The sequence below is a fragment of the Lingula anatina genome, chromosome 1 (genome assembly GCF_051362555.1).
Source record: "Lingula anatina isolate TDL-2025a chromosome 1, LinAna3.0, whole genome shotgun sequence".
NCBI lineage: Eukaryota > Metazoa > Brachiopoda > Lingulata > Lingulida > Lingulidae > Lingula > Lingula anatina.
Genome location: NC_141767.1, coordinates 31,307,274 through 31,322,128, shown reverse-complemented (window position 1 = coordinate 31,322,128; position 14,855 = coordinate 31,307,274). Strand labels below are relative to the sequence as shown.

Sequence of the window (14,855 nt, the reverse complement as noted above, 5' to 3'; positions counted from 1 at the left end):
ACAATTGAATTATATTGCAATGATGAGGCTTTGCCAACTAAATTATTCACAGTGAGCTGTTATTCAGGGCAATGGATAGCATATATTATCTCAATTTTAGCAAGTAGAAGGGATACTTGGAAGTACTGTTAAATGTCACATTACATAATAACTCATCCATATATAATTGAACTATCTATCATATTGAATGATTAGTGTAGAAAATAACACACGTGTAAAAAAAGATTGTAGAATTTTATTTTGTTAATTCTGAATCATTTGCACAATTTTGCAGTGAAAAAAAAAAAAGGCACGCCCAGAGTGCTCCTTCCACTGGTTAAAACATTACCAGGTGGTTGCAAACTTGCAATTCAAGACCTGCAGGGATACAGGCTCATTTTTAGAACACTGTTGCTCTGTCATAAATAACTTGCCTCAAAAGGACCGTATCTACATTTTCATCTGTATTTATGCCTTGGAGACTGCCTTCAATGTATGTAACATTGATATTTAGGTTAAAACCAATTCAGTCTATTTATTAGTCAAGGGCTAATGCGGTATTCTACTGGGCAATTTTATGGACAGACACTATGCATCTGGACTTTATGCTATCAGTTGTATATTGGTAGTCCCAGCCCTAGGATCACAGTTGCTGTGTACTTTTTCCTCGTTAAAACTAAATAAAAGGATAAACCTGTTATTTCTTCTCAAACTTGCACAGTACACTGCAGCTTGAGTTTGAAACCACAGTATGACTAAATGTTTTTCTTCGAGTTATAATTTTTATTTTAGCCCACAAGCTTATTTTGAACAAATTAAGAGTGTAGTAATGGAATGTGCCAGCTTGGAACAGGCACCTCGTTTGTTTGCTTTGATATATGGGTATACTGGCTGGTCAGTCTTTGATTGTCCCTTGTTACACTGTGACTTAAACCATTTTATGCACTTTCATTGTTAAATTGCTTCTTCATTATTTTCATGATAATGCTTCCGTTACTTTTGTCATTTATTTGTCTGTCTATTTGATGGCTTTGCTGCCTTGTTTAAGAAATCCTTCCCCATCCATCTTGCCTCAAAGTCATCGAGTCCGTTTCTTGGTATTCCGTTGTTTACAGTTGAATGCCTGTATATATGTGCTATCATGGATGTCTAGTTAAATTCTAACAGTCAGAAAGTATTGCCTTTTTAATGGGGGTGTATATAACCTGCCTACAGTTGCAGCAGTGGCTGTGCTCCTGTATTGATTGGATGAGTGGAGATGGTTGTTACACTGCACATGGTGTCAGTTAATATCAAATAAAGGCGCTTTGGTCCGTGAAGCTTTTTCTTTAGCTCTCTAATTGGATATGACTGATCTTGGGCAATGCATAATTTAAGAGTGGACTTAAAAAAAAGGTAATTGTTATATTAATGGATCCTTGAAGTAGTTATGGTGCTATACCTTTGATGTGACATTAATAATGAAAAGTGTTTATATTGATGTTCTAATATAACTTTGTATCTGAAGAACATCACAATATGATTATATATTATGATTATATATTGTGTTTCTTTTTACAGTGGATTGGTTGTACAAGAGACATTAAAAAACCAGAGCCATAGTGTCCCAGAAGTCACAACCAAGTCGGGCAAAGCTTTTCTTTATTTCTTCAGTGATGCAGCTTACAACATATCAGGATTCAATATTTCATATCAGTAAGCATTGTCTTTGCCAAAAATAAAACATGATTTATTTTCTTGCTGTCATTTTTATTATGAATTGCACATGCATAGATAACACGACCTATGGTAGATTAATATGTTTGATGTATTTTGCTGTAATTGAATGTCGTTTCATCATGAGCATATGTCTTCTTCAGCCTAATGAAATAACGATTTGTTCTTGAATTTTATTTGGTCATATATATTATTATGTAATTGAACCTGCTACATTTTGGGCTCAATGATGTGCATAGCAGTAACATTCTTCACAGTGCACCCTTGTCAAAAATGTTCAAAATAAAGTACAAATACGAAATAAAATGCACACTTACGCATACACACACTCTTAAGTGTTATTTTACCTTTCCTTTCAGAATCGGAGGTTGTCCCAATAATTGCTCTGGTCATGGAAGCTGTAATGGGCATGTCTGTAACTGTAGCCAAGGCTGGAGAGGTGTCTCCTGCTCTGAGGAGATATGTCCCAATGATTGTGGGAGATATGGACGCTGTAACTACACTATAGGGGGATGCTATTGTAACACGGGGTTCTTAGGTTTGTTTTCATCTGAATTAAGTAGTCATTCTTGGTGTAGATAAAAAAAAATGAACATGTGCCTTCCATGTATATTTGTTGTCGTTGTCTTGAAAATGTCAACAGATTACATTTTATTATTAAGTAAAACAGTGCTTTATGCCCACTATGGAAACCATACTTCTCAAATTGATATCACATCCAATTACTTTTATTGAATTTATCATTTTAAATGTAATGATTGGATGTTTTATTATTAAATGATTGCTGTCACAGGTCCAAGGTGCAATTTAACAGAGAAGAATGGCACATGGGAACAAGTAGTGTACACTACCTCTGTACACATAGATGGAAGAGCTTCTCATAGGACTGTGTTACATGGAGATCACATGTGGTTGATTGGGGGAGAACATTTTGGTGGATCTACATTTCAGCAGATAGCAAGGTATGTTGATGTCTTGGCTCTTCATATATATATAGATACTGGTAATAATATAGAGTAATGGGATAAACATGACCATTTCTGTCATATAAATGCTGATTTTTTATTGTTATGCAAAGGAAACTTTTCAGTTCTTTTCTTTGAAATGTAACCTTTACATTGCTGTAAATGAATTTTGTTTTCAAGGTGTGCCAGTTACGTTTTCTGAATGTCCACATTAATAGTAAAACATGATTGGTTGTTTTTCATGCTGTTAAACATTATGTGATATCATTTAGTGCACTGTTATGATAGCTATTTTCTGCTTCACTTGCTTCTTTTTTTTTGTCCCTGTATTTGCAGTAGAAGTCTGAGGCTAGACTTTCAGAGGCTCAAAGTGGTCTTATATCTTTATTCTTTTGAGAGTCTATATTTTTAACTGCTGTTTATTATATACGTACAAATGTCTGATTTAATTTACTTGTTCTTTGTTGCTCTACTTCAGATTTGATATGGTAAACAAGTTTTGGGAAGCAGTAGAGCCCAGCACAGTTATAAATCCACCCAAAAGATATGGACATACACTGGTAATGATACAGGTAGGTAATTAGGGTGATTAATAGGTTATTGATTTTGAAATAGTTATGATATAGAAATCTAACAAAAGAATAACAGTATGTAATTACTACTTAATATCTTTATAATTCTGTATTGCTTATTGCTGTCATTGACCTTCCATAGCCTGCCCTGGTTATCAGCTTTGATTACTTCAATGGACAGATTGTCACTACTTGTGTCTGGAGAATTGCCATTTCATACACATCAGGCAATGATAGTAGGTTGTTTTATGCGGGACTTAGGTTATATTTTAGTTGTTTTCTATGTCCATATCTTGGTGACCACTCATTCAGCCTTATAGTTCATCTGACATCCTTGATTCTACTGACGTGTCCTGCCCATTTCCATTTCATTTCCTGAATTGTAAGCAGCACATTCCTCACCTTGATCTGTTCTCTTCTCTACTTCATTTTCTTCCTGTCTCTTAGCCTGATGCTCAATGTACATCTTTCTTTCTTTGTGTGACTTATTACTTTTGTTCCATGGATATCCGTAACTACTGGATATCAATGAACATTGATATCCAGTAGTTACGGAGATCCACATCCATCTGTTCAATAGGACAAAACATTTTGTTGTACTGGTCATTGTGTATGTCGTTTCCTTCATTATCAAAAATATGTTTGTTATTCCTGACAATGCTCCACTTCTCAAAGGTATTTAAAGCCCACAAATTCTAGTGTGTGGTATTATGAGAGATTGTATCATGAACAATGGCATTCAATTGCTGATAAAAATGAAAGAGAACCTCACAGTAAAGTAAAACAGAAAGAATTTATACAAGGAACATTTATGTAAGATGACACGAGAACAGACATACTGGTATGTGCAATACTGGCTTGTATGGATGGTCGAATTGCTTCAAATACAAATAAGCAACATAGTCATACAAACAAATATGGTGATAAAATATTCAATATTTCATTAGTAAAGGTAACAAAAGCAATTGTTCCAGGGACAAATGACCCTGCTTAAATTTAATTCCAGTTTGCAATTGAGCAGAAACTTGTAAAAGTGGAAAGGCCGTTATTTGACATCACCCTGTGTATAGTGTTATGAGCGTATTCTATTTAAAATTGGAAGTTTTAGGTTGGAAACGTGTAACATTTTCTTTTGTGACACATGTCCCTGAACAGCATAGCACCATGAGGTTGTGGAAAAGCCGAGAGGAACTGTGTTATGGGTAAAGGAAAGTACTTTCTTTTGATATGTGTGTTTATAAATACACTGGCAATATGTGCCATGAACATTTATAAATGGCTTGGGTGACAGTGCATTATCTCACTCATAGCATACTAACAAATTCCATTGAAGAACAGGTATTTTGGCATTTAATTTTCACCACATTTTTACTTGTTTCAGAATGACATATATATGTATGGAGGACTAGTGGGCAAAAAACAAGTGACTAATGAACTGTGGAAGTTCAATATAAATACAAAAGACTGGCTGCTGGTCAACCAGACCGGACTTCAGGTTGTTGGACACACTGCCCACTACGTGAATGGTGAAATGATAGTCATATTTGGACACAGTCCTGTCTTTGGTTACTTGAATACTGTGCAAAAATGTGATATAGGTACGTACTTTTTCTTTTTTGAAAGACTTATGGTATATGCTTGTCTGCTATGAAAACGCCCCAGAAAAAATGACTTATTTTTGTCTAGGAGCTATGAAAATGGATTTGTTTTTGGAGTTTGTTTACTGAAGTGATTATTTATTATAAGTTAATGCTTTCTTAATTTTATCAATGGATATAGTATGTATGGTAGCCATGTGCAATATTTATTTTATTGACTAAATAATTTTCAAAATGTTATATTTTGCTCTTAGCATTTGATAAGCAATAAAAGAAGGCAATGCTTTTTGACCATCTTTTTGTGTTGTACACTAGTCTATGAAGTATTAATTAAGACAGCTCATGTGTTGCATATTTTATTTAACAAACTTTTAGAAGTTTAAGTACAAATAAGACTAACTAACATACAACTTGCATTGATTTGCTATGTAAATGCTGGCGTAATTGAGATAAACTTGATCCTCTTGGTTTTACTTAGTCATTGGATCCTGTCAGCTTGTCCGGACATCAGGGGCAATTGTAAAGGGAGGTTATGGCCATACAAGTGTTTACCATAAGGATAAGATCTATGTTCATGGTGGCTACCACTCCACTGCAGTCTCTACATACAAGATATCAGATGAATTATATAGCTTTGAGACAACCACAAACAAATGGTAAGTCTCTATATATAGTACAGTTTTTGTGTAGCTGTTCCTTTTCTTTAATATTTCATTTATGTTGGTATGTGAAAGACATACCATACTTACTATTGATATATTGCTTACAATTTGTGTGATTTATGGAGTTTCCTTTGTGGCATCATTTCCCAAAGTTGGTCATTAATAAATATATTAGTACTAAGATTTTAGTTATCTGTTGAGCTCATATAAGTTAAAATATCAGATGCAAAATTCCAGATGATTTCACTCTGTATGCACTTGCAAACTATGTCTTTTCAAACCTGTCACAGGACATGACTAGACTTGGGCATTCGAAGTCCAGTAATAGATCAAAATGTAAAAATGCAGTAGCTTAGTCTTACATCGAATTATTCCGTGCAATGCTTCCTTCAGGGTGATTTTACACAGCAGTGGCCAGAGGCGCTACCTTCATTCAGCAGTTGTCATCAGTGGACTAATGTTGGTGTTTGGTGGAAATACACATAATGATACTTCTACCAGTCATGGGGCAAAATGTCATTCCCTAAATTTTTTGGGATATGACCTTGGTAAGATTCAAGCAACTGATCTCCTCTTTGTTCAGCAGGGGCAGATTGAGGCCGTCTTCTGGGTCTTCCGGAAGACGGTCAGATTTTCAAGTTAACATTGTTGGGTATCCAATTTTTTCTGTCGGAAGACAGTCAAAAATGTCGGATGGCTAAGCAAAGATAATTAGGAAGAATGTCAGAAAATATCTCTGGATCCGTCCCTGTTCAGGTGGCTGACATGGCGTTTGATATTCAGATTTTTATTGTTAAGTTACTGTAGTTATTTTTAATGAAAGTTAAATTGATATTAAGTTGAAATTATGGACATACAAATGCTCTGAAATATTGAGGTGTCTTAACCTAGCAAAATCTGTTATTACAGGTTGTGATCAGTGGTACACCTTACCTGAGCCCAGGGTGAGAGGAGATCTAGCAAGATTTGGACATTCAGCAGAAGTGTATGATCAGTAAGTTGGATTCAGCTGTCAAAGGTTTTATAGTGCAAAGTTGACTTGTAGTATAGCACTGATTCTTAAATCCTAGTAGATTTTTTTTTGTATGATTTTAAGTGTTCTGAGTCTACATTATTTTTATATTTCAGGAAAATGTTCATCTATGGTGGCTTTAATGGACTTATGTTAGGAGATATGTTTCAGTACACACCAGGTAAAATGTGCCATTGTTCTGTATGACAAGTTTATATACAAATTTTGGTGTATTTTTTAAGCTGAAGCATTTATGAATACAATTAAAATTGCTTTATAAGTTTCAGTGTATATCATCTCGTAGTCATTGACTAAAAATATAATTGTGCTTAAATACGAAGTATTTTCCTTTCTGCAACAATTATTGAAGATTTTATTTCAACAAATTTACTTTAGTGAAATAATATTGAATTCTTTTTTACTTTTTTATGTGTGTGACATTGAAAGAAGAAAAATACAGGGGGGGGGGGGGGTGATGTTTTGAAGGGGAAAGCTTATGGAATGGCCTGTATATGAATGTACTTTATCTTCTTTTTTATGTACAGACACAGATGTGTCTGTACATATAGCCATCACCTGCGTCTGTCGTCGCCGTCGTCGCCGTCTTGCACTTTTACCGATAACACGATAAGTGGAACACCGTTTTTGCTTTTGGCTTGAAACTTACAGAACTGGTGAATATTCCTAATACGCAGGTCAAGTTCGAAAATCAGCATGATCGGGCCATTTTTAGGGAAGTTATGCTGTTTTTTCACTTTTTTCAGCATATATGCAGCACCGATAACACGATAAGTGGAAAACCATTTTATTTTTTGGCTTGAAACTTACAAAACTGATGAATATTCATAATCCGCAGGTCAAGTTCGAAAATCAGCATGATCGGGTCATTTTTAGGGAAGTTAGGCTGTTTTTTCACTTTTCTCAGCATATATGCAACACCGATAACACCATAAGTGAAATAACATTTTACCTTTTGGCTTGAAACTAACAGAACTGATGGATATTCATAATACGCAGGTCAAGTTCGAAAATCAGCATGATCGGGCCTTTATTTTAGAAGTTATGCTTTTTTTTCACATTTCCTCAGATTCAATTCTTAGGCATGTTAACAGTCTCATTATTTAACTAATAAGATACGTGAAAGTGTTTGTTTGATATTTCTTGCATCTTTACAACATTGTTAATTGATTGTGCAAAAATGATGGGAAACTTGTTATCGTGTATTGTGTAATAAACTGTCAAAAATGGTAATAAACTCATCATTGCAGTTTGTCAGATTCAATCATCCACCATGTTCAGAATCTCAGAATGGAGGAAATTGGACATTAAACACTGTTCTATTGATATTTTTCCCATCTCATCAATTTTCTTAGTTGGTCATATAAAAATGGCAACAAACTGTTTATTTTGTTTTATGTTTAAAAAATGTTAAAAATGGAAATAAACCCATTTCAGAACAGTGCTGTCTTGTTTACATTTTGGCATTTTTAAGCTGTGACTTTGAAATTTCATGAGCCTGCAGACCTTTGCTAATCACATTTTCTGAATATTCATGATACTAATATTTTATGATTAAAAATTGATGGTCATTATGCTGTTAAACATTATGTAATATTGCATCAAAACTTGAAGAAACCCCTATTTTGGGCACTGCTCCCATGATGACCATTTAAGAAAAACCATGTCACTTACTGTTTTCAAACTTACAGGAAAGAAAGATAGGGCCAAAATACAGCTTCAGTAGTCAATGCAGTCTGTTTGGTAATTTTTTTCTGGCAGTTAAACAGTTTTTTGTGAAAATTTAATTTTTCACATATTGGCATTTTCAAGGTGTGACTTTGAAGTTCCATGAGCCTGCAGACCTTTGCTAGTCACGTTTTCTGAATGTTCATGTTACTAATATTCTATTATTAAAAATTGATGGTCATTATGCTGTTAAACATTATGTAATATTGCATCAAAACTTGAAGAAACCCCTATTTTGGGCACTGCTCCCATGATGACCATTTAAGGAAAACCATGTCACTTACTGTTCTCAAACTTACAGGAAAGAAACATGGGGCTAAAATACAGCTTCAGTAGGCAATGCAGTCTGTTTGTTAATTTTTTCTGGCAGTTAAACAGTTTTTTGTGAAAATTTAATTTTTCACATATTGGCATCTTCAAGGTGTGACTTTAAAGTTCCATGATACTGAAGACTTTTGCTTGTCACATTTTCTGAATGTCTATGTTACTAATATTTTATTAATAACATTTGATTGTCATTATGCTGTTAAACATTATGTAATGTTGCATCAAAATTTGAAGAAACCCCTATTTTGTGCACTGCTCCTATGATGACCATTTAAGGGAAATCATGTCACTTACTGTTCTCAAACTTACAGGAAAGAAACATGGGTCTAACATACAGCTTCAATAGGCAACGCAGTCTGTTTGGTAAAATTTTCTGGCAATTTAACAGTTTTTTGTGAAAATTTAATTTTTCACTTATTTGCATCTTTATTTCACTTTTCTCAGCATATATGCAGCACCGATAACACGATATGTGAAATACCATTTTACCTTTTGGCTTGAAACTTACAGAACTGATGAATATTCATAATACGCAGGTAAAGTTTGAAAAACAGCATGATAGAGCCACTTTTATGGAAGTTATGCTGTTTTTTCATTTTTTTAGCATATATACAACACTGATAATACAATATAAGAAAAACAGATAGGCAAATTGTCATTTTACTCACAAGAGTGGTCAATCTTACTAAAACATAGGTTGAGTATGAAAATCAGCATAATCGGTCCATTATTTTAGAAGTTATGCTTTTTTTTCACATTTCCTCAGATTCAATTCTTAGGCATGTTAATAGTCTCATTATTGAACTAATAAGATACATAAAAGTGTTTGTTTGACATTTCCTGCATCTTTACAACATTGTCAGTTGATTATGTAAAAATGATGGTAAATTTGTTATCATGTATTGTGTAATGAAGTGTCAAAACTGGAAATAAACTCATATCATTGCAATTTGTCATATTCAATCATCCACTATGTTCAGAATCTTAGATGGAGGAAATTGGACATTTAACACTGTTCTATTGATATTTTCCCCATCTCATCAATTTTATTAGTTGGTCATATAAAAATGGCAGTTAATTGTTAATTTTGTTTTATGTTAAAAAAGTGTTAAAATGGAAATAAACCCATTTCAGAAAAGTGCTGTCTTGTTTACATTTTGGCATTTTCAAGATGTGACTTTGAAGTTTCATGGTCCTGAAGACCTTTGCTGGTCACATTTTCTGAATATCCATGATACTAATATTTTATTATTAAAAATTGATGGTCATTATGCTGTTAAACATTATGTAATATTGCATCAAAATTTGAAGAAACCCCTATTTTGGGCACTGTTCCCATGATGATCATTTAAGGAAAATCATATCACTCACTGTTCTCAAACTTACAGGAAAGAAACATGGGACTAAAATATAGCTTCAGTAGGCAATGCAGTCTGTTTGGTAAATTTTTCTGGCAATTAAACAGTTTTTTGTGAAAATTTAATTATTCATTTATTGGCATTTTCAAGGTGTGACTTAGAACCTCCACGGGCTTGAAGACCTTTGCTAGTCACATTTTCTGAATATCCATGATACTAATATTTTATTATTAAAAATTGATGGTCATTATGCTGTTAAACATTATGTAATGTTGCATCAAAATAGAAGAAAACATAATTTTTGGTGTTGCTGCCATGATGACCATTATGGGAAAATCATGTTACTTACGACTCAATCTTTCAAAAAAAGTTGGAAAAGCAGTCTAATTGGCTTCTTTTTCTGGAATTTATACATTTTAGTGAAATATTCATTATTATCTTTTTGGCATATTCATTGTGGGACTCAGAACTCCCATGGACATGAAGCCGAATGGTAATCAAATTTTCTACATGTCCTTGCTATTCATAGTCAATAATAAAAAATTGGTGATCATTATTCTATAAATTATTATGTAATGTTACATCAAAATTGACAAAAATATTTTTGTACTGCTTCTGCAAACATTATGGAAAGAAAACTGTGTTACTTATTATTATGTTTAACTTACAAGTATGATTTTTAGGATCGGCATGCAGTTCAAATTAGAAAGCCAGCTCAATTGGGTTGTCATTTATTATTGAATTTATGCAATTTTGTGTTAAATTTTCATTTTTCTCATTCTGGCTCTTTCTAATTGTAAATTTGAACTTTGATGGACCTGAAGCCTTATGCTTTTACTTTCGTCGTTGTTACCTGTTCTGCATAATTAAAATTTGATATTGACTGTGCAGTTAAACATAATGTACTATTGCATCAGAATTGGCAGTCTCCTATTTTTGTGCATTATTGTTTTGTGCTTTTCTTAAGCTGTGTCTTATGGGACAAATTTGTGTGGTCAGTCTGTAAATTCCCCTTGGGTATTCACTAGGCTAAGTTTAGTGCTATAAACTCATTTGCCTGATTAAGTGGCCATTAAATGAGATTTCATAAATCATACTTGTTGATATTTCCCTGTAAACTCCCAAAGGTTAAGCTCTCTGCTGGATAACAGTGTCCATAATAAGGAAGCACTGAATAGCAGCTTCATTAGATTATATTTTTGTTGTTTTCTTTTTAATTTCTTCTCCAACACTGGCATTTTTAAGATGTGACTTTCCCATCCACCTGAGGCTCTGCACAATTTCTGTATTTCCACGTAAGCAGTTGTATTGGTATTCATGTCTTTAAACACTAGTAATATTATTTTATGCACTGTCATCATTTTTCTTATATTGGGACTTTCATCATGTGAATTTTAACTCTCATGGTCATGAAACTATAATCTTATTGAAGGGGTGGATTGAGACCATCTTCTGGGTCTCCTGGAAGACAGTTAGATTTTTTATATTGATGGGTATCTATTTTTTTCTTTTGGAAGACCATCAAAATGCAAGATGGATCAATAAAGATACTTTAGAATACTGCCAAAAATATTTCTGGATCTGCTCCTGTTATTGACCATGTTACCTGTTGTGCATAATGAAAAAATAGTGTTGACTGACTGCTATTATAAGCATTATTTATTGTTGCATCAAAATTGACAAAATGACCTCTTTTGCATCTTTTTTTTTCTGTTTTTTGTCTGTACATTTGACAGCTTTGCTGCCTTGTTTTTCTTTGTTACAATGAATTACTCACCTTAAATTATATATTTTGTTCACATAAGTGATATGTTGATTCTTTTCAGGAAAATGTGAAAAGTATGGAACCAAAGAAGACTGCATTTCCACTCACCAGGGCTTGCGATGTACTTGGTTGGACAAATGTTATTCACTAGAAGATGCAGAGAAAATGCCCGGGACGAGGGTTGAGCCTTGGTGCAAAAGAAAAGGTATGTATGTATAGATAGATAGATCAAGATTTTGACAGGCATTTTGTTAAATCTGCTCTCCATGGAATTTTTACTACTTAAGTTTTAATCAGTGGTCAGAAATGACGTCTGTCTTCATGAGCATTGCCTCGTTTTTATTCAAGAAGATAGTGGGGGTGTTTTGAATCGGGCAGCCCTGTACCATGTAAAAAACATATGTTGCAAGTTGGTAAGGGATATCAGAGAACGGTGACAACAAGAAAATAACACTGCTAGGTACGCTTCCGATAAATTTTATTGAAAGAGTTTTTTTGTCTGTAGAGTCTGAATTGGGAAATTAAATAAATATGACCATGGGGGATTTTCAAATATGTGGAGACAACTAAAAATTCATTTTGGCAAGACAATACAGGAAGAGCATCTATTATGTTTTCAATAATTGATAAGTGAGCAACATATAACATTTAGGAAGAGGATATTTAATGTACCTTTTTCTGTGTTTTATAAAAAAAATGTCTTTCATCTCAATTTATGGTAACTTCAGAAACACTTTCACAGAGGGGTGATTTTTCTGATTTATAAAAGGGAAAATTTTTGCCAGATATACATGAAGTTTAGTAGTCATTGCAAAATAAGTTACATTTTGTATTTTGACCCATAACCATTTACTGAATAATTGCAGACATTGGGAAGAGCTATTGTGAAAATTTCACTTCCTGTCCAAGTTGTCAAGAGAATACATACAACTGCAGCTGGTGTGGGCATCATTGCAAGTCCAAGGATAACTGTAGTTCTGTAAGTTTGTGTGTGTGTGTGTGTGTGTGTGTGTGTGTGTGTGTGTGTGTGTGTGTGTGTTTTATGATTTTTTTAAAATTACAAGCACCACATAGAAAATATCAGTTAATATAATGATTTTGCAAACAGACACAAAAATTGTGTGTATGTATGTGTTATTGCATTTGTTCAGCAAGAAAACGGGTTGAGTTCAAAAAGCAATGTATTTTTGTTTTGTTTTTTTTTCCAAGTAAATTAAGTAATTATGTATTTTTTTTCTTTTTTTTTTTGTATTATTTTCCATTTGCATGTGTTTTTACAATGCCCACAACATAGTTATCAAATTGGTTTTTTGTTTAATTTAAATTTTACTAGAAGTTTTTGTTAAACAAAAGATGGGATCAATTTGAAAATAGGTATGGTCAGTTTTTAAAAGTTTTTTTTTTTATTGTGTGATGTTCCCTTCATTATTGCCAGAACCTTTTTTTCATTGCACTTAAAATGTACAAGTATATTTCATTTGGCAAAGTACGAAAACAGATTCTATAAAGCTATTTTTTATGTTGATCATAAATGGATACATTTAAACTGTTTGATATTTTCTTTATGTATGTATGTTCAAACATTAAAGGGCTGCTTTACAGTAAGTGGCAAGAGTTTTCTTGCCCTTTTAGATGGAGTTAAGAATGGCACAATAAGTATATTTGGTATGTATGTTGTGGATGACCTGATTCTTATGTTCCAGTTTAATGGTCTCCAGGATACATGTTCATCACATGACCAAGGTGCAGAGTGTCCCTATCTACACAATTGTGCAGCATGCTTTCTGGCCTCAGCCAATTGCACTTGGCGAGATAGTACTAAAGACTGTTTTCATGGTAGGACTGTAAAAATAACATTTGGAAGAGAAAGTATGATTCAGGATTTATATGCCATCAGTGGTATCTCGGTACTGTTTTAGATATTGGTTGATAGTTCATTTTCAAGATTTCTTTAGTCTTCAGCTGCAAATCTAGCATTTGCTAAAAATGTGAACCTCTCTGTTGACCTGTGTAAACCAATAAAAATTGGTGCTGTTGGAAACATGTCCACCAATGATGTGCTTTAAAACCTGAGTCAAACTTTTGTGCAGATTACAGAGTGCCTTCACAACTAATTTTAAATTCCACACCATTTCTTTTTATCCACCTGCAGCTAGTGTCACCCCTTGGTCAATGCAAGGCCAAGTACAGCAGTGAGTGTGACAAGTTACACAATTGCCAAGCTTGTCACATGCAAACTTATTGTGGCTGGTACAAAAGTGACAAACGTTGTATAACATACCTTCGCTCTGTGGGTGAGTGCATGATATTGGTCATGCTTCGTCATAGCTGTTTGTTATCTGTTTGTTGCACCTGCCTCTGAGTTTCTTATCGTAATGCCTTTTTATAGCCTGGTCTGTATGTTGACTTGCTCGAAATTAGATCAGTTTGGATTCTAGTTGTCTTAAGTGCCATTTATTTTGGTATTTCTTAAGTGCCATTTATTTTGGTATTTCCCTGTCTAAAACACTCCCCAACAAATTGTTGTTTTTTGTCTCCTGTCATAAGCATGATTTTAGAGCATTCTGAATGTTCTTTGCTTTTGATTAATATTTTTTATAAAAGCATTTAAAGTCACCTAGATTTTTTGTGGCATTGTTGTGTGGACATTTAGCCATTACCTGCATCTGTTATCTTTGTTAGAGTCACTGTCACTTAAGTTACAACACTGTGCCAAGGAGGGAATGGACAGGCTGAAGGCTATCTTCTGAAAGTTGATCTGCATTTCATTTGACTCATTATTAAATAGCAGAGAACCAGATAAGGCAGTAGAAAAGTGGTGGAAGGTGTAAACCTCCAAGTCTTAAAGCTGGAATCTCAAGGGTTAAAGACCACAAGAGGGAGGGCAGGCCTTATAAACAACAATTGCCATCTTCTAACATGAATCTTAGATTTGGGAGCACAAATGCACAAATTAATGACTCCAGCCACAAATTAACAACCTCAACACATGTAATTATATGCCACAAGCTTAGCGTTTCATTGCACAAACAATTTAGCCAGCTTTCTTTTGGGTCTCAGGCTGTATACATTTGGGTATGAATACGGCAGCAATGCATCTCGACAAGCTTTGGCACATAGGGAAGGTACTGAACAGGTAGAAAAGTGAATAAACA

The 14,855-nt window shown here is 33.9% G+C and overlaps 1 protein-coding gene across 3 annotated transcripts in view; it reads left to right on the top strand.

Annotated features, from left to right (window-relative positions):
• The window catches only part of LOC106155829 (attractin-like protein 1), a 30,001-nt gene that overhangs the window by 3,405 nt on the left and 11,741 nt on the right, over positions 1 to 14,855 (top strand). For all 3 annotated transcript variants that reach the window (XM_087002738.1, XM_013530840.3, XM_013530841.3), the window contains exons 3-14: positions 1,540 to 1,674; positions 2,055 to 2,233; positions 2,489 to 2,657; positions 3,139 to 3,232; positions 4,614 to 4,830; positions 5,309 to 5,486; positions 5,886 to 6,040; positions 6,402 to 6,486; positions 6,621 to 6,685; positions 11,762 to 11,905; positions 12,567 to 12,679; positions 13,404 to 13,536. In XM_087002738.1, coding sequence (XP_086858864.1) covers positions 1,540 to 1,674; positions 2,055 to 2,233; positions 2,489 to 2,657; positions 3,139 to 3,232; positions 4,614 to 4,830; positions 5,309 to 5,486; positions 5,886 to 6,040; positions 6,402 to 6,486; positions 6,621 to 6,685; positions 11,762 to 11,905; positions 12,567 to 12,679; positions 13,404 to 13,536 — 1,667 coding nt within the window. The remainder of the gene's footprint in view (positions 1 to 1,539; positions 1,675 to 2,054; positions 2,234 to 2,488; positions 2,658 to 3,138; positions 3,233 to 4,613; positions 4,831 to 5,308; positions 5,487 to 5,885; positions 6,041 to 6,401; positions 6,487 to 6,620; positions 6,686 to 11,761; positions 11,906 to 12,566; positions 12,680 to 13,403; positions 13,537 to 14,855) is intronic.